This window comes from Pelodiscus sinensis, chromosome 14 (assembly GCF_052426305.1).
Source record: "Pelodiscus sinensis isolate ZL-2025 chromosome 14, ASM5242630v1, whole genome shotgun sequence".
Lineage (NCBI taxonomy): Eukaryota > Metazoa > Chordata > Testudines > Trionychidae > Pelodiscus > Pelodiscus sinensis.
The window spans coordinates 3,840,288-3,858,480 of record NC_143065.1 but is presented as its reverse complement, the minus strand read 5'-3'; the positions used below and the strand labels follow the sequence as shown (position 1 = coordinate 3,858,480).

Sequence of the window (18,193 nt, the reverse complement as noted above, 5' to 3'; positions counted from 1 at the left end):
TGCTCTCAAATATTAGAGAAGCACTAAAAGAGGCTAGAACAGTTGAATTATTTGCTCTGGTTGGCCAGGCAGAGGAATTCAGCCAGTTTACTATCAAAACCAAAACAAGTCTTTCTAGAACATATTTCCCCAAAGGGATATTTAACTCTTTGGGTGTGCAGGGCACTGTTTACACCAAAAGAGCTGATTAGTCTGACGTGGTCCCAAAAGTGATATTTATGCTTATTGCATCAGACTTATAGGGAGAAAAGGCTTATCTATATAAGAAAATTAATCCAGAATAAAGGAAATGGGACTTCAAAGTAAATTAACTGTTCCAGATTAACTCTTATTTCAGCACCATGAAAGGGCAGGCAGGAGCCTGGCTTTTGCGTGCACTGGCTCCTGTCACCCTGCGTGTAACCATGTAACTGCTGAAATTTTGAGCATTTACTTGATTAAATGCATTTTAACATCTATAGTCTTCAAATTTGTGTTTTATAACATATGGGCTTTGTGGTAAGAATCTTTCAGGCACACTAATTGCTCCAGAAGTGCATTAAAATTGTCCATACTGTTGTTGGCAGTAAATGTATAGATTCTGGGAAATTGTGCATCTTGTGGTGTAGCTCTGGACCAAACTCTGACTGCATTGATTGAAAAGGCTGTTTAGCTCAGATTTTCAAAAGAGGACATAGTGGCTGCGTCTAGATTGGCATAATTTTCCGGAAATGCTTTTAACAGGAAAGTTTTCCGTTAAAAGCATTTTCGGAACAGAGCATCTAGATTGGCACGGATGCTTTTCCGAAAACACACTTTTTGCGGAAAAGTGTCCGTGGTCAATCTAGATGCACTTTTCCGCAAAAAAGCCCCGATCGCCATTTTCGTGATTGGGGCTTTTTTATGGAAAACAAATCTGAGCTGTCTACACTGGCCCTCTTGCGCAAAAGCTTTGCGCAAAAGGGACTTTTGCCCGAACAGGAGCAGAATAGTATTTCCGCAAAAAGCACTGATTTCTTACAGTAGGAAGTCAGTGCTTTTGCGGAAATTCAAGCAGCCAGTGTAGACAGCTGGCAAGTTTTTCCGGAAAAGCGGCTGATTTTCCGGAAAAACTGGCCAGTCTAGACACAGCCAGTGTGTGTGACATTGTAATCGAGGTAAATAGGTGTGCAGATATCTCATCCGTGGACAACTTCAGTGGTGCTTCTGAGACTGCCTTGTGTACGTGTCCTTCTTTAACAGTTTGACCTTAACCTTCAAGCATTGTTTTCTACCAGCTACATGTAGCTCCTGGAAGACCTCTGCATATCCCAACGGGTACAACTTCTCTAGATAGCTGCCTAGTTTTACAACAGGCTACATAAAAACCATTGTGAAGTTAGTATAAGCTAAAATTTCATACAGTGACCTGTTAATACTGCTCTGTATACTATACATTGAAATTTTAAGTACACTAGTTATATTTCAATTGCATTATTTTATAATTATAAAAATGAGAGAATGAGGAATTATTTTCAGTAACAGTGTGGTGACATTTTTTGCATTTTTGTGCCCAATTTTGTAAGCAAGTAACTTTTTTTAAGGCGAGGTGAAACTTGGAATATGCAATACAAATTAGACTCCAGAAAGGAGGGCAGTTGTCTGGAAAGGTTGAGAGCCACTGCTTTAAAGAGTTTAAAGGAAGAGTCCAAAAGAAATAAGTGTTGAAAAGAAATTGGGTGGAAATCAGGCCTCAAGCATTTCAAAATTCCTTGTGTGGTTACTGGGATGCTTTTCAAGATGCAATACCTTGAAAATAATGCTAAAATTGTTTTGCTCCTGTAAAATCCATCAGGAGTATAGAACACAGAATTTGCTACACTGTACATAACTTATTCGCTATTAATTCCAATTACCTCCATCATGGTATTGTGAGTGATATAAATTGAAGGCAGACTATCTGTTTGAAATTTCTTGAGCTTTGTCATTTTGACTCAACTTTTTTCATCTTTTCCAAATGACCATAAGGAATGAATTTCTTTGAATTCTGTCTAGGCAAGTTAAGATTTTTAAGGGTGAAATGTCCTCAGAATAACTACTTCCTACCCCCAATGATGTTATGCCTATTTGTGTGTGCTTTCTCTAATGACAAATACACACCTGTGCGTGGGTTCCTGGAACAGTAATATATTCAAAAGGTCAAATGCAATGGCACTTAGCTGAATTCCAGTTACATTAATAGATTGTCCACAGGTGCATATTGGGAAAATCTGACTCTGTGATACTTCACCTTTTGGAAATAATAAATTAACCACAAGCAAAGTGTAAAACTTTAATTTTTTTTTTTTTAAATCTCAGCATTCTCTTCCTCCAACTGCATATGCCACTGTCAAGGCATACGCGAACTTTGATGCTGACAGAGATGCTGCAGCTATTGAAACAGCCATCAAGACCAAAGGTAGGGGAAATAGATTGGTCCGTTGGTCGGTCTGTCTATATATTTTTTTCTCTCTCTCTCATTATACTTGCAAAGGAAAGAGCTGGTATCATATGGATAGCTTGGTTTCTTGACCTGCCACTTACTGTCCTTATTCCAGGGCATTTGATTTGGGTGTTCTTCCTAGTGACTTATGGTATTGAAATCTTGTCAAAGTAAGATTAAAACTACTAGTAGAAAAATCTTTTTGAAAGAAAATGAAGTTTTGTAATTAAATTCTCTTTGGACTAAGCTCTCCAGCTGCATTTCATCTCCCATAATGTACAGTGGCTATCTGAATAGTTACTGTGATGCACCTCCTCTTCTCTCCTCCCCTCATGCTAAAAGGGAGACTGGTACAGCATAGCATTTTTTTGTTGTGTCCAAAGGCAGCTCTTTCCCCACATCTCTGTTGGAATCACATCAGGAAGAAACATCACAAACAGATTGCAAAAATACTTCCATTATACTTAGGGAGAGGACAGGTAGGGTAGCAGCAACACTATCTTATCCGCCTTCATAACAAAAAAAGGGTGTGATTAATATTCCAGAGTCTCCTCTCTTCTGGATCAGAGAAAAGAGTTGGGTGTGGCTGGAATTGTTGAGGCTGTTCCAAGAAGCAGAACAGAGAGGCATTAAAAGTTGAGCCATTTATCATCTGAAGGAAATGCTAAGTTTTATGAATCTGAACAAAGTCCACTTTTGTTCCTTGGTGTTGTGTCGAGGAAGCTTAACGAACGATAGCATAAAACCTTTGCCTGTTCCTCACAGCATGGCATTTCTGTGCTAGGGAAACTTTCTTATATTAAAAGGGGTATTTTGTAATCAAATATGTATTCAAGAGAGTTTCTCTGTCCGTGAATGTGTGTGTCTGTTCAAGAATTACCCTCCTAAATGGTAAAAACTAGGACAACCAAATTTGGTAGGTGGCTTTCTCTTATCATAACTTAAAGCAAGGTAAGGGTTTGGTTGTGCCATGAAAATGGGATGTGCATGGAATAGGGATGTAATAGTGTAGTCAATTAACCAGTAAGCAAAAGCTTATAGGTTAATGCTATAGACTACACGCATTTCTCTCTCCCTGCCAGTAAATGTTTTAGCAGGCTGGCCAGCAGCCCAGCTCAGTCCTGGCTCACGGCTGGATCTGGGACTTACCCCGATTTCAGCTCTGCATTTCAAGTATATTAAGAGCAGGGCAGGCAGGCAGTTCAGCTCAGTTCTGGCTTATACTGGGTCTGGGAGCTCAGACCCCATACCAGGCAGGGACTGCTGCCATCTCTCTCAGAAGCAACAGCACAAAGCAACAGGCAGCTGGTCTACGAGGGGAGCTGTTTTTTTTTTAAATGGCTCCCCTCACGGACCATTTCTAGGGCTGCCAGATGGTTTAGATAAAAATACCAGACACACTTGATCTCAGATGGGCTGGAGGGAGCGAGGCTGGCGGAGGAGATTGGAGGGAACCGGCCGGTGGGGAGCAGGGCTGGTTGGGAGGGGGTCCGGCTGGTGGGGAGCAGGGCGGGGAGGGGGACTGGCTGGTGGGGAGTGGGGCTGGGCGGGGAGGCGGTCGGGGGGGGAGCTGGGCTAGCCAGGGGGGAATCAGCTGGTGGGAAACGGAGCTGGCCTTTGCACATGGAGATCCCGGGTCGCTGCCTGTTCCACGCATGGTCCCAGCGGAGCGCATGGGCGAGTCCGGCCCCAGGGATTCCATCCTGCCCCCTCCCCGCCTACCGCATAGTTGAATACTGCCAGGCTGGTAGACATGCTCATGCAGTGTGAGCGTGTCTACCAGCCAGGCAGTATGCAGCTATGTACTGACACTCATGATAATAACAGAAAGCTCAAATACCGGACTGTCCGGTTCAAAACCAGATACCTGGCAACCTTAACCATTTCCCAACTGGCACCTCACGCTGCTGCCTCTGATACAGTCGCTGTCAGCCCTGTCCCGGGGGTCTATAGAATAGTAGACTAACTGATAACATTTCATGAGGTTACTCTACTATTCAATTAACCGATATTTAAATCCCTAGCATGGAATGGAATTGCTTCTTCTAAAACCATACAGAAAAGAGACCGACTTACCTGACAGGTGAAAGGGGCATGCTCTCCCCCTCCATCCAGGACTGCTCCAGCCCCAAGACTCCCACTCCCAAGCGCCTTTTAGGAAGGGGGGGGGGGACTGAAGGTCTTCTTGCCCCCCCACGCCCTCCCGATTTGTATGGGAGTATTGCTGGCTGTCCTCTTCATCAGGGACTCAGAGGAAAGTGCACAGTTTTCTGCATTCCTCACTCTGTCTGGGGAGTGTAGAGGGAAGATGAACCTGGACCCTGCCCTACAGTTGGGACATGCACCCTTCCCCAAGCTGTGCCTGCTGGGGTGGCCATGGAGAGGTACTTCTCACCTGGCCCCAACCTGCTGCAGAGAGGAAGGGCTGGAGTAGTCGTCTCTTCCCAGGGAAGCCTGCAAACTCTTTAAACATCCTCAGTCCCATGTCTACCCCAGAGAAATTACTTAAATGAAGAAAAACAAAAAATAAGGACTTAAGCAACGCCAGGTAAATCTTCTAGTTAATTATAATTAAAAAACCAAAACAAAACCATGAACTCCACCACTGCCAGAGGGCAACGCACAGAGAGAAGTAATAATTTCCTTTTCTCTCATCCTACGGAAGTAGGAATAGAATCATAGAGCTGGAAGAGACCCTAGGAGGCCATCAAGTCCAGCCCCCTGCCCAAGGCAGGACCAATCCCAGTGAATTTAAAAAATCTGAAGTTCACATTTGTTTTTTAAACAAAGCAACATTCTTGAAAGTGAGGGTTGGTGAGGCTTATGTGGCCCTGCTTTGTGTGTATAGTTTTGTCTAGATTTAATCAAAAGTATTTTGCAGAGCTAATTACAGGGCAACTATAAACATTTTAAAAGTTCTGTGGAACCTTTTGGATAAAGACATTTACTCTGGCATATCATTAGTTCATTATTGTAATTTCCATTAAATATACTGGGAAATGGAGGGCTTGTCCTGTCAGGAAAAGCCAGGCTAACTTTGTTCATTTTCTTTCAACTAGCAGTTTGTTGAGTTTGTTTTGAAGTTCTGGGGAACTCAACTGCTTAAATGTACCAAAAGTCGGGACTAGTTCTGCGTACACATAAATATTAAGCACACATTCTCATACATATAAGTTTTTGCAGGATTGGTCTTGTATCTGTGTGGAGACTCTGGCTTTGGTGTTGACTGAACCATTGTAAGAACAACTATCCAAAGAGAACATGCCTAAAGGAGATAAAGAACAAGAATTCTAAACCCTCTTTCTTTAAAGTTTCATTTCTTTGTAGTTTGATCACTTGAATATGGAGCTTGGGCTCTTGTCACTGCAGAAAACTGATAGGTTTAGAGAATGGATATTCTATCTTTGTTGCTATGGTACTTCTGCTGTTCTAGAAATATCAGTATAATGACAATATTAAGAATTCCTTCTGCGTGCAAACTATGGAAAATATTTGTAGCATTTTCCAGATCTTTAACAAAAAAGACTCCATATTTATACACTAGCAAACCTTCACATGCCCATAAGAACTTATTTCCACCAGGAATCACTGATACTTATCTCAGGAATTGTTATTTGAATAGTACTTTGAATAAATAAAATACCATATCAATGGACCATGGAATTGAAAGAAAATAATTTCATGTATTCTTCTTTGTCCTGTTTAAATGGAGCAAAAAGTTGCAAATTTCATAATACACCTTAAATAACTAAGCAAACAACTGTATGATGTAGGTAACCAAGCATTTAAATGTACTACTCATGCTGTCCAGTTCAATAAAGCTCGGAAAATTAAAGTGAAGATTGCCCATCATGTTTCTGGCTCAAGAACATAGACATACATTTATTGTATGTTAAACCCCCACCTTTCTTTTTGATCCCAGAGTCTGGACAATGGTGCTACTATGAGACAGATGTGACCTCAGGGAATCCTTTAATCTTGTAATTATGTTATAGCAATATTGTTGAGGTTGTCTCCCACACAGCTTGATACATTTTGTGAAGAAACATCTGGGTGCGGTTTTAATATGGGAGGGTTTGGGGTTTGTTTTGTTTTTTGCGGGGGGCCCGCAGGGTGCTCATCAGGGTTCTGTGTGTGGCCTGAGACATTTTGTTTACTGTTGCCCACAGGCAGGGTTGCCAGATTCCGCTGGCTTACATCCACGTAGTTTTTTTTCTTACCGGTATTACTAACATGACATGCATGTAAAACAAGGGCACATGGAGTGAGGTGAATGCTGATTGCACACAATGTAGACTGTAAAAACCATGCGCTCCTTCTGCTTCCAGTCAAAATACAGTTACGGTTCAGTTGTCACACTCCGCAAATTCTACGTGCAGAAGTGCAGTTAGCAAAACTACACTATCCTGGGAGACCATTTTGGTTACGACAGTCTTGTTAGCCCTCTGAGATGGAGGAACACTCGTGTGGCCCACTCACTGGCCGTGGTTGTCCATCGCTGGTTAAAGGTATTGTATTAGAATGCAACTGTAAAGTACTCTTAACCAATGGGAAATCTCACTGCATTTAATCCATTTGTTCCACAAAATCCAAGCACCATGAATCACAAAGCCACAGTTTTCTAATTTGGTGTTGATCTGTCCTACCCCATATCTTCCTGCTAAATAAAAAAAGTCTGTTCCTTAAATCTATAGAGTGCATGCATCTTCTGCAGATTACAGGCTCCAGGCAGCATAATGCAAGCATTTCATTTTTCTCATTAACAACTCAGTTTTTAGTCCTAAATGTACCCACTGTAGGATTTATCCTCTACTAGAAACACCACGGTGTCCACTGCATAATGTAAGAGTTTGTTGCTCTAATTCTGAAATAGCTTTGGATTAAATGCATTGAATGCACAGAATAGCTGTGGATAGTTTGCCGTATTTGTCCAAAAGTCATTTAAAAAGAGCTAATCCAGATTACATAAAATAGTTTGTAATTAACTGCTACACAATCCAGAGTTAGCATAAATGCCATTAAATTGAGTAGCTCTGGCTTATTCCCACTAAAACTGTGTAATAAACACGTCCTATTACGGAATCCAGGTTTCCACTTTCTTTTTTACATAATTCATTTTGTTAGAAAATCATTTGGGACTGTGCAAAGTAGGTGTTGGCATAGAGCAGGGGTCGGGAACCTTTTTTGGGAAAAATCAGTTGGGGACCACGCATAAGTGAGAAGCGACCCCTCCCCAAACCCTCACTGACATGGCCCCCAACTGAGAAGAAAGACACGCTCCACATTCCCATCACACACCAGAGTCGAGGGGGGCCTAGACTAGTAGATTTTGTGTGCTCTAGCTCCACAGTGCATGGGTGAGGGGGCTGGAGCTTCCTAATGCTGGGAGGAGCACTGAGCCTTGGGAACTAAATCCAAGCAACTCAGGGGCCACTTCTGGCCCTCAGGCCTGAGGTTCCCCATTCCGGTGTAGAGTTTTGTTTTCAGTTGGCCAAGCATCTCTGCCTGCTGATACATCGCTGTACATGTTACATTGGATAATACAGGTAGACAAACCTAGATAACTAGATGTGCGTTCAGAAAGCCAGAGTAGAATAAATACAATATAGAGAAAATATATAACTTGCACTGAAGGTCCATATTCTTTTTAATTAGTGAGGTATGCTTACTATTTGTATGGGTATGTATTAATATATTACATACATACCTGTTTAGTTATTGAAAATGTGTTGTAGCTATGCATACTTACAATTCAGAACAAGTAAGAGTTAGATAATTAATAAATTAATACCATGTTTCCTTTTTTCCTTTTGAAAATAGAACATTGTGATTCTCATGTCTGTTGAAAATAATTTTGCTGAATTATTACCTCTTAGAATTACTGAACTGTTGGTTTTGCCATTTAAAAATCAAACTGTGACAGACTTGTTACCTAGTTGCATGATAAATTTCTGTTCATTTATGGGATGGACAGATACAGGCAGTCCCCGGGTTACGTACAAGATAGGGACTGTAGGTTTGTTCTTAAGTTGAATCTGTATGTAAGTCGGAACTGGCGTCCAGATTCCGCCGCTGCTGAAACTGACCGCCAGTTCTGACTTACATACAGAATCAACTTAAGAACCCCAAGTCAGCTGCTGCTGAAACTGATCAGCGGCTGATTCCAGGAAGCCCGGGGCAGAACAACTGTGCCTCGGGCTTCCTGTAGTCAGCGCTGGTCACTTTCAGCAACGGCTGACTTGGGGACGCCTGGAGCAGAGCAGCTGGGATGCTGCCGGGTTGGTCCAGTAGTGCCCAGAGCGGCGCTGCGGGACCAACCGGCAGCGCCCCAGCTGCTCTGCACCAAGGTCCACAACAAAAGCCTGGTCTGCTGGGGGGGGGCACACTAGCTGCGCCTCCCCCCCCCCCCCCCAGCAGACCAGGGACACGGGGAGCAAAGCCGCAGCAGCGGGGGGTGCCTCGCCTCTGAGGCTTTGCTCTGGCGCGGGACCCGCTTTGCTCCCGGTGCCCCTGGTCTGCTGGAGACGGTCCCCAGCAGACCAGGGGCACCGGGAGCAGCTTTTCTCGCCCCGGAGGTCGAGGTGGCTGACCGCTGCCTGTGAGCTCCGGGGCCAGAAAGCCCCGTTCGTAAGTGCGGATCCGACATAAGTCAGAGCCGCGTAAGTCGGGGACTGCCTGTATCTTACAGTTCTTTCTTTGTGTGAGAGTACTTGCAGCATAAGCACTGATTGCATTACTCTTATAGAGAATCCATAGGAGTTACTGTCAACTAATACATAGATTTTCCCAAAAGATTGTATTGTGTATGTGGATAGCTCAGCATGTCTGTGCATGTTAAATGGTGCTCTTAATGTGTGAGAATAAAAGCTTAGAGGAAAAACTCCTTTGACATGGATTTATGAACATCCAGCCAGCACATTCTGGGAGATACTTCCTGAAATATACAGAACTGCAGAGAAAGATATTTGGTCACACTGTTTATAGCAGCAGCAAAGCAACCCCTACTAAACAAAATATCATGGGAGAAATCCTGGCCTTGTTGAAGTCAGTGGCACTTTTGCTTTTGACATCAATGTGGCCAGGATGTCACCCAACAATTATAAAAAGGTACACATTGCAGTTCCAATCTAATAGTCCCACAATGATTCAAGGAGCCACATTCATAAAACTATATAGGTACCTGTAGATGCAGTCAAAATAGTAATACTTTTCATACACTTTGGTGTATTCTTGTGATCATCATGAAATAACACACTAAGGGCATAGTGTTAGCAACCCTGAATTCTCTAACATTAATTATTCCAATTTTCCTTGATCCTACTATAACATGAAATTGCTCATTCTTATATAGCTTTTATTTAGGAAACCACACAAATTGGACATAGTCCATTTTCCCAACTGGGATAGGCCATTTATTTTGTTTTCCCTCAAGATACGACGGTGCACAGTTCTCTGAAAAATAATCCCTTCTCAGCACTGTTGTTGCTAGTGTGGTTTCCATGTTTTGGGTAGCTGTACACAAATGTAGAAAATTAGTTGAAAATTACAGGCAAAACTAAGACGCATGGTAAATAAACTGATGCACGTAGACTGCCTCCTGCAGTAAAGTAAGTGCACCACAACTTTTTGCTGGGAGATTATACAAGCATCTGCTGGCTTTTCCAGTGCCTAGATGCTTATCAAAATGAGCCCATATCTGGGACTGAGGAAGACTGATAAGTAACTCAGTTAAAGCAAAATAAAATAAAAACCTAATCACGACTTCAGTTTGTTCATTTACATAGCTGAGGTTTTTGCTTCCCTTCTTTCTTGCTGAGTAAGCTGACATTGAAATTAGTAGAGCAGCAACAAACCCGCTTGGATGAAAGAAAACTTGTAAGTAGACAAAAAAAGAATAGTTTTGTCATATATGGATTTTCAAGTTGAAAATTTTAACTGTTTTCTGTAGGAGTCTTTTGAAAGAGTTTAACTGTCACGCTAGGAAAAAAAGGGAAGTATTAAAAGTAACATTATCAATTCTGCTTGTTGCTCATCAGTAGAAATATACAAGCAAAATATGCTGAGCAAAAATAAGTTTGCTTTTAATCAAGGTTGAATGAAACAAGCGTTAAATTCCAAATTCCAGAGAATAGCAGCCAAGTGAGAACAGCCCTTCTGCCCCACCCTGGTTAGCAAATGTGAGTCAGTATCCTGTCCAGAGCTGCTGTTAGCTGCATACTTCCCTGCACTGATGTGCAATTGTGCATTTTCCATGGAATGCCAGAGCAATGAATAGACGTGTGTTTCCATCTCCTGAGAATGTGAACAGGAAACTTTAACATGAATATTTGTGGATTTTGTTCTGTCATTTTTTCCAGTGCTTTAAAACTTTGTTTTCCCAGTTTCAAAGACCAGGACTAACGCTGTCTGAATGCTGCAGTGGATCAATGGCCTAGCAGAAGCTGACGTGTTGTGTGTGCATGTGTGCTGTGCTCCTCCCCAGATCCAAAGCATATAGTACGATATCCTGTCTTTTGCAAGGTTTATGCCCTTACCCGAGGTTAACAGATAAAGAGAACTAAGGCTAGCAGACAAAAAGAACAACACTCTTTAACTCTGGCCTCAGGGCTCCCAGGGCCTCTGGCACCCTGCTCCCAACAGCTTTCCTGTTTGTTAGTTCTGCTTCTTTCTGGGAGCAACAGCCCCAGAACTGCTTCCCTGGATTAGCAGAGGTTGGGGGACCAGGGTCTTTTCCTACACTGGTGCAGTGAGTCTTATTAGTAAACTTTTTTAAAAACATGTAGGCTAGTTGTGGGTAACTCAGCTAGTACATATTTGTCTCTACAATGTGCTGAAGGGTTTTTAACAAAAGTAACACACTTTTCACAGTACTCATTTTCTCAGTGTAGACAAAGCCTGATTTTTATCTGCCTGTGCGCTTAGCTCATCTAATAGAATCTGAAAATGATTGCACATGTTTAGCAAGCCTGGCAGCTTGTCACTTAGCTCAGTTATTGAATTTGTTCTTTCCTTGGCAAAAGAGTGGAGTCAGGAAATAGAGGAGGAGCCTGTATTCTGAGCAAGTCTGATTTCAGGTCTGCAGCAAAAGGTGGAAAGCTGAAAAGGAGCTGAAAAGAACTTGCCCACAACTGTCCACATGTGCCAAACCAAGAAGCCAATATGGCTGAACTTGATGCCGGGCAGTTTGCTAAACCTCACCTTAAATGGCAGGCTGCTGGGAAAGTGCTGTACCCTGTCTCACTTGGACGTTGAATCTTAAACGGATAACTCTCCAGGGATTTTTGTTCTTGGGCTGCTTTCTCCCCTTCCACACTCATGTCCCTGATCTTGCAAAGGGATTTGCAACCATGAACTCTCTTATTGAAGCAAAAGTTTCTCCACTTGTGAGTAAGGAATGGAGTTTGTGGATTTCATTGTAGAATCAAGGCTGAATTACCTAACTGTGACCATATCATTTTTCTATGGGACCTGGTAGGCGCAGAATAAACACGTTTATCAGTTTGAATTACTGCACCAAGCAGGATAAGTGGAGTGTAGATTATGGAGCTTTCTTTTCACTCAAAGAGCTCTTTTGTTAGGTCATCAGTTAATGCTTTCAGGAACGATGCTGTGTAGTTATATCCTGGGACCAACACAGCTACAAGAGAGACCAAGTGGGGGAGGTGAGATCTCTTATTAGACCAACTCCTGCTAGTGAGAGAAGCCAGCTTTTGAGCCATTTCCTTACCCACCTTGGCATTCTGGAACTGTAATTCTAATCTAGCGGGAGTTGACATGTCATGAGCATCATGGATTTTGGTGAGTGCAGGAATCAGAAATGAAAAGGCAGCTGCCTTTCTGCAGGATATCTCCCACCGGTACAGAACAGAGAGTCTAGGGAGTTGGCTGGTGGAGCAGCAGAAGTCAGCAATGAGAGTTAAGCAGTGATGGGCCTTGTCTTTGTCATCCTTCAAGTGAGACTGGAAATGGAGTGGTGTGTGAAGTGTGGAAACTGTCTCATGCTACCTGTTTTTCCAGAAGAATCTGTCTCCTTGTGAATCCTGAAATGAGAGGAAATAGCAATTCTTAAAGATAAGGGAGTTGCATTCAAGGTACAGGCAAGCACTTTGTAGTGTTGTTAAGTTACAGCTATGCTATGAGGAAACAAGCTAGGTGCAGGATTCCCAAGAAACATCATGGGTGTTTTAGTGTAATTTTAAAAAGTAAAACAATGGAAGCAGGCGAAAAGCCAACATAAGGAAAGCGCTCCATTAGTTTTGGCTTGTAAAAGTTTCCCTTAATTGTCTTTTGTAGACAGCAGCATTTGTGTAATTTTATATTCTCCAGCTTTCCCCGTGTGTCAGATGGTTAATCTCCGTGGGCATTTACTGGGTCAGTAATTCTCAGAGAACACTCAGAGTGACTGTTAAACAGCTAGACTTTCCAGAGATTGGGTGTGTTCTGTATGTAACTACAATTCTGTTCTGTTGTCTTCTAACGATATTACAGACATCATTGCACACACTATAATATGCAGGAAGCTATTTGCAATACTCCTTTGGAAAACTGAGCATTTCAGATCTGGCATCTAAGTGAGAAGAACCCAATTCTGAATACGGGCTCTCAGATTGGCACACAACTCCCAGTAAATACAGGTTGGACCTCCCTGGTCTGGCACTCTTGGGACCTGACCAATCCCATGTGAGGGATTTTACTGAACCAGGGGAAGAAATTTCTGGGCCCCCTGCCACTGCCCCCCACCCCTCCCAGCCTTGGCCCGGCCACCAGCCTCCCAGCCAATTCTCCCCCATTGCTAACCCCGTCGAGCAGCCCTGCTGTCAAGCTCCTGGCTCTGCCGGGCTCCTAGCCCCGCTGGGCTCCCAGCCACCAGCCCTTCACTGGGACACTCTGGTCCTGGAATATCCGAATCACAGATGTTGCTGGACCATAGAGTCCCAGCTTAGAGAAGTTGGACCTGTACCTATTTTACATATCACAGATCTGATCTGAGTGTCCAAATACAGAACTATGCCCCAATTTTAGACACATAGGTTTTAAAATTGGATTCTCTGTATAAAACTCATAAAGCCCAAGCCTCTGAATCCGAGAATAAAGCTAAAAAAGGCCTCTTTACATCCACAACTAGGAATGCGTAATCAGCCACTGGAATGCTATCAAATGAAAACTTTAGCCTGATAGAACAATAACACCGTGAGCACCTTTTTGACACTCTTTTTTTTAACTCTTTGGCCCTGTACATTCGATGCTACTATTTTCTGGAAGAAATTGGTATCTAGATATTTCCTATAACTGTAATATTCTGCTTCTATCTTTGAGTGACAGGTCCAGACAGCTATACTGATTCAGTACTGTACATCTGATATAAATGGACAGTTTATCTAGGGGCTAACTTTCAACTGAATGGTAATATTAGGGACACAATTAATGGGTGTTAGAAATTTGGGGGTAGATTGCTAAATGTTTTCTGCTTCATGCAGTTTAATACAGGTTGGAATAGATATTATTTCTCCTCTATAAACCAGCTGTTCTTATTAAATGTAGGTGGAGTGTGAAAATTAAATTTGAAGCAGCAAGATTCTGAATTGAAAACAAGGCTTCACTTAAACAACAATATATCTTTACCCCAGGCCTTATGAAAATTTGACCGCCTACCTTATTGGATCAGAGTACCTTGAACTAATCTAACCTCTACACATCAGTTCAGATCCACTTAGCATCAAAAGTGTGGCTGCACCAACTTTTTTCCATGCACATCTGTTTAACCCCTTGTTCCCTGGCAATGGCAGTGCTTTTTGTTAACAATCATGTGTTTATTTCTGTTTTATTTTTGATGACTTGTGGCTAATTTTTTTTAAACAATTGTTTCTTTTCTCCTGACGAGGTGTTGTGTCTATGCATTCAGGCATCTTCATCTTTCCATGAAGAGATCTACCAAAAAATTAGTTAGGACAAAGTTTGTGCTTATTTGCTGGAATGTAAATACTGATTTGGTTTTCTTTTGGTAAAATGAATATTCAGAGAGTTAATCCCGGAAAGCTCTAAGACACCTCTTGAACACATTGATTATTAAAATCTTATTGATTGGCAAGGTAAAAGCCTGTGTTGGTGCAGTAACACTACCTAGCCCTTGGTGAATGAGGTTAACTGCAGCTCAGCTTTCCTATTTCTCTTATCCAGATGTTTAGGGGAAGTGTTACGGACCTAATCCTAAACCCATTAGAGTCCAAGAGACCTGTGGCAAATAATTCCATTGACTAGGATGTATATGAGAGAATTTCATAGACAGCTTATTAACCTAGAGCAGCGGTCACCAAACAGTAGATCGGGATCTACTGGTAGATCTTGGAGCCTTGGACAGGTGATCCTGACTGGTTTGGCCAAGAGGCTATCACGTGCCGGTTCTTCAGCTACCCCTCCCTCCACTGCTGCCCATCTCCTGCACTTTGCCTTGGAACTGTTCCTTCCTCTGAGAGCCTCTTGCTTTCTGTGCAGGGCAGGCGAGGGCGAGGAGGGGTGCTGATGTCAAGGTGCCCTCTCCCACCCTGTATCCTATCTCCACAGAGCAGAGAGGGGACACAACAGAACTTGGGATGGAGTTTGCTGGTGGGAGTGGTGCAGGGCCAGCAGTTGAACCCACATTCTGAAACCCCATCCCAGTCATAAACTCCCTCTTACACCCTATGCCCCTGCCCTTGATCCGAGCACCCCTGCATCTAAATGCCCTCCCAGAGCCTTCACCTAGAACCCCCTCCGACACTTCAACTGCCTGCAGCTCGGAACCCCTCACATTCCAAATCTCTTAATCCAAGGCCAGAGCCTATATCCCAACCCTCTGCCCCAGCCTAGTGGGAGGGAGGAGGGAGTGAGCAGGGGCGGGGTCTCGAGAAAGGGCACAAAGGAGGCGGTGCAGGGTATTTGGGTTTCAGAAAGTGATCTCAAGCATAAAAAGGTTGGAGACCCCTGACCTAGGACTTGAGTGTTTGCACTCATTTGTAACTCCAGGTTTGGAATTGTTGAATCCTGGGTCCCAGCTTGGGGCTCTAGCGCCCTCATCTGCATTATGTGGGCCTGATCCAGCCAGCCACATCCCGGACTCCCAAGTGCCTTCACAACATGGGGCTGCTCTTGCCCTTTGTTTGTGGTGCAGTGTGGGAAAACTTGACTTTCTAGTGGGCAAAGACAATCAGCCCATGGGATGTTAGGGTGCTTCTGGGGGACTTCCAGGGCATGTCAATAGTGCAGTTAAACTCTATCAGCTGACTCGTACTTGCTGGTCTTGGTAATGGTGCTGTTTAACAGAGGGGTAAGCTTTTGGGCGTGGTCTTGAGACAGGGTTCTGGGGCCCTCCCCAACTACACTGCAAAGAAATAGGGCTTGAATTCTGGGTCCCAACTTAACTTGGCTCAGACCCTTTACCCCTGTAGGGGCTGGGTCCCTGAATCCAAGCCATGGATTAGCGTGATTTGTGTGTAGGTGGAAGGGGGCATTAGACTTGGGCCTCAGTTGGATCCTGGGCTTACGTTGCAGTGTAGACATACCGGGCCTTGGCCTTGTGAGCCTGTGGGCTGCTGAAGAAAGGGCCTTTCTTCTAATCACAGTGTTTGGAATATAAGTGAAGTGCTCAGTGGTGAACTGGAAAAATAACTGCTTTATTAAGAATCCTAATTGAAATTGCTCAATTGAAACTGTCAGCAGGCTGTCGCTAATTGCATGTCACATCACTTCTACAGGAATTACTCTCATACGCCTTTCCTAGCTGGTGCCCAAGTGACACACACTTAGTCAATTGGGAGGCAGAAGTAGCACATCACCTCTGCATTCCAGGGCCAGTTTTTCAAACAAGCTCATGCCTTAGTTTCTAAGTCTGTGCACAGAGGCATTTGCACTTGTTCTGAAAACTGGTGCTGCCATTGGCTGCACTTCCTGTGGTGGCAGGACATGGTTGCTAGTAATGAAGCCGACTGTGGGTGTGGCCTACACTGCACTCCTAGCCACGTGCTGTTTTAGTTATTAAGAAGGGATTCCTCAGCAACCTTTGCCTTGTGTCTTTGTAGGTGTGGATGAGCTCACCATCCTCAACATCTTGACGAACCGCAGCAATGAACAGAGGCAGGATATCGCCTTTGCCTATCAGAGGAGAACTAAAAAGGTACTATGAGCATCAAAGCTGGTTTATGTTCCCTTTTGTTCTTCATGTTTCAAGTGATCATACTATAAATGATGTCACTGGGAGCTCCACTTGCTGTTACCGTGGCTGAGCTTGGACCAAGAGAGCTTGAGAAATAGCTGGTAACAACAGTTGATGCCCCGCTCCTGTGCGTATTCCAAAGTACCAGGAATGCTGCTAATGGGTTATACTACCACAGCTCTAAAGTCCACCTTATTGCAGGAAGTCATGATACCCCAGGAGATAAAAGCTAGGCCTCTTTTTCAGGCCAATTTTCCAGGGCTGCCAAGCACGCACAACTGTAACTGAAATCACCTGGAGATGGGGTTTGTCACACCTCCAAATAGTAAGCCCATGGTTTTAGCAGCAGTCAATCGCATTCTCCTCTATTGCAGTGTCATTCAAAGTCGTGTCCGTTGTGTGTGGAGCAGCGCATGTGCTTGAGCGTGTGCAATTCCTTGTTGCTCGAATGGTGCCTGGTGTCCTCGGGCCCAGTGAAAGGAGAGGACCTGAGGGCTGCCTGTTCATGTAGAAGGAAACTCTTGCAGCTTTCATTAACAAAGTCCATCTGAGTGACTACTGCACTCAGTTATGCAGTGAATTGTGCAGGTACTGAACAAAGCTCACCAGATGTTACCCTGACAAGACTATCCAGAGTACCATGCTACTGATGAAAAGGAACCTATAAAATATGTATAGCTGTCTGTAAAATGAGCTGTGCAAGAGGGGAGCTGAGAGAGATTCTCTTGAAAAAGTTTTAAAATCTTACTCTTAACTGAAGTATTATGTCCACATAAGAGACAGAAAAACATGCACAGATTCTGATTGGGGTTATGACGACTGCATCTCTTTCAGATTTGTCAAATACTAAATGGAAGCCCTGAATTCTCAGCTGAAACTAAATACAAATCCAGAGTCATATTTGTGAAATCCACAAACTTTTGTGCATTCCCAATTTAGGTACCCACAAACTCTAGTGAGTCTGTGTACGTTGGGTGTACATACTCATGTTTGGGCACACTCTCTCCAACACACAAAAAGCTGAGTGTACCCCCATCTTGTGCAAGGGCATCATGATAGCTGTGGTTATAAGCTAGACCATGAATAGTCAGACTTGCAGCTCTGTTAAAAAGATGGCAAAGTTCTGAAATCATTAAAATGATCTTCAGAATTTTTATGTAGCTGTTGACTCCCTTCACTTATGTTCCTCCCTTATTCCAACTCATAGGCATTCTAAAGATACCAGTTGAAATATGGGATTGTATAGCTGCCAAAGGTAAAGTGGCCTGTGGAAAAAGTGGAAACTAAGAGAACAAATCTTCCAATACAACTGTAAAAACAAATGAGTAAGTTTCATGAGGGCAGGAAACAGCACATCCTGGCTGATGATTCAGGACTTACCCAGCCAATGCTGTTCAGAGATATTCTTTTGTGGATTTCCTTGGAGACACTTAAATTGCTCAATTAGAGTCTCTCCTCAGATGAGTTGGTACATTATGCATGCTGCGTCTTACTGCTTACAGCACCGATCCTTTTTGTTTTAAAGGGTGTGTCTCATGATCCCACCTCCCTTCCCATTCATGAAA

The 18,193-nt window shown here is 43.3% G+C and overlaps 1 protein-coding gene across 2 annotated transcripts in view; it reads left to right on the top strand.

The window, feature by feature from the left end:
- ANXA2 (annexin A2) overlaps positions 1-18,193 on the top strand; it is a 44,317-nt gene that overhangs the window by 9,446 nt on the left and 16,678 nt on the right. For both annotated transcript variants that reach the window (XM_075897687.2, XM_075897688.2), the window contains 2 exons: positions 2,317-2,416; positions 16,495-16,589. In XM_075897687.2, coding sequence (XP_075753802.1) covers positions 2,317-2,416; positions 16,495-16,589 — 195 coding nt within the window. The remainder of the gene's footprint in view (positions 1-2,316; positions 2,417-16,494; positions 16,590-18,193) is intronic.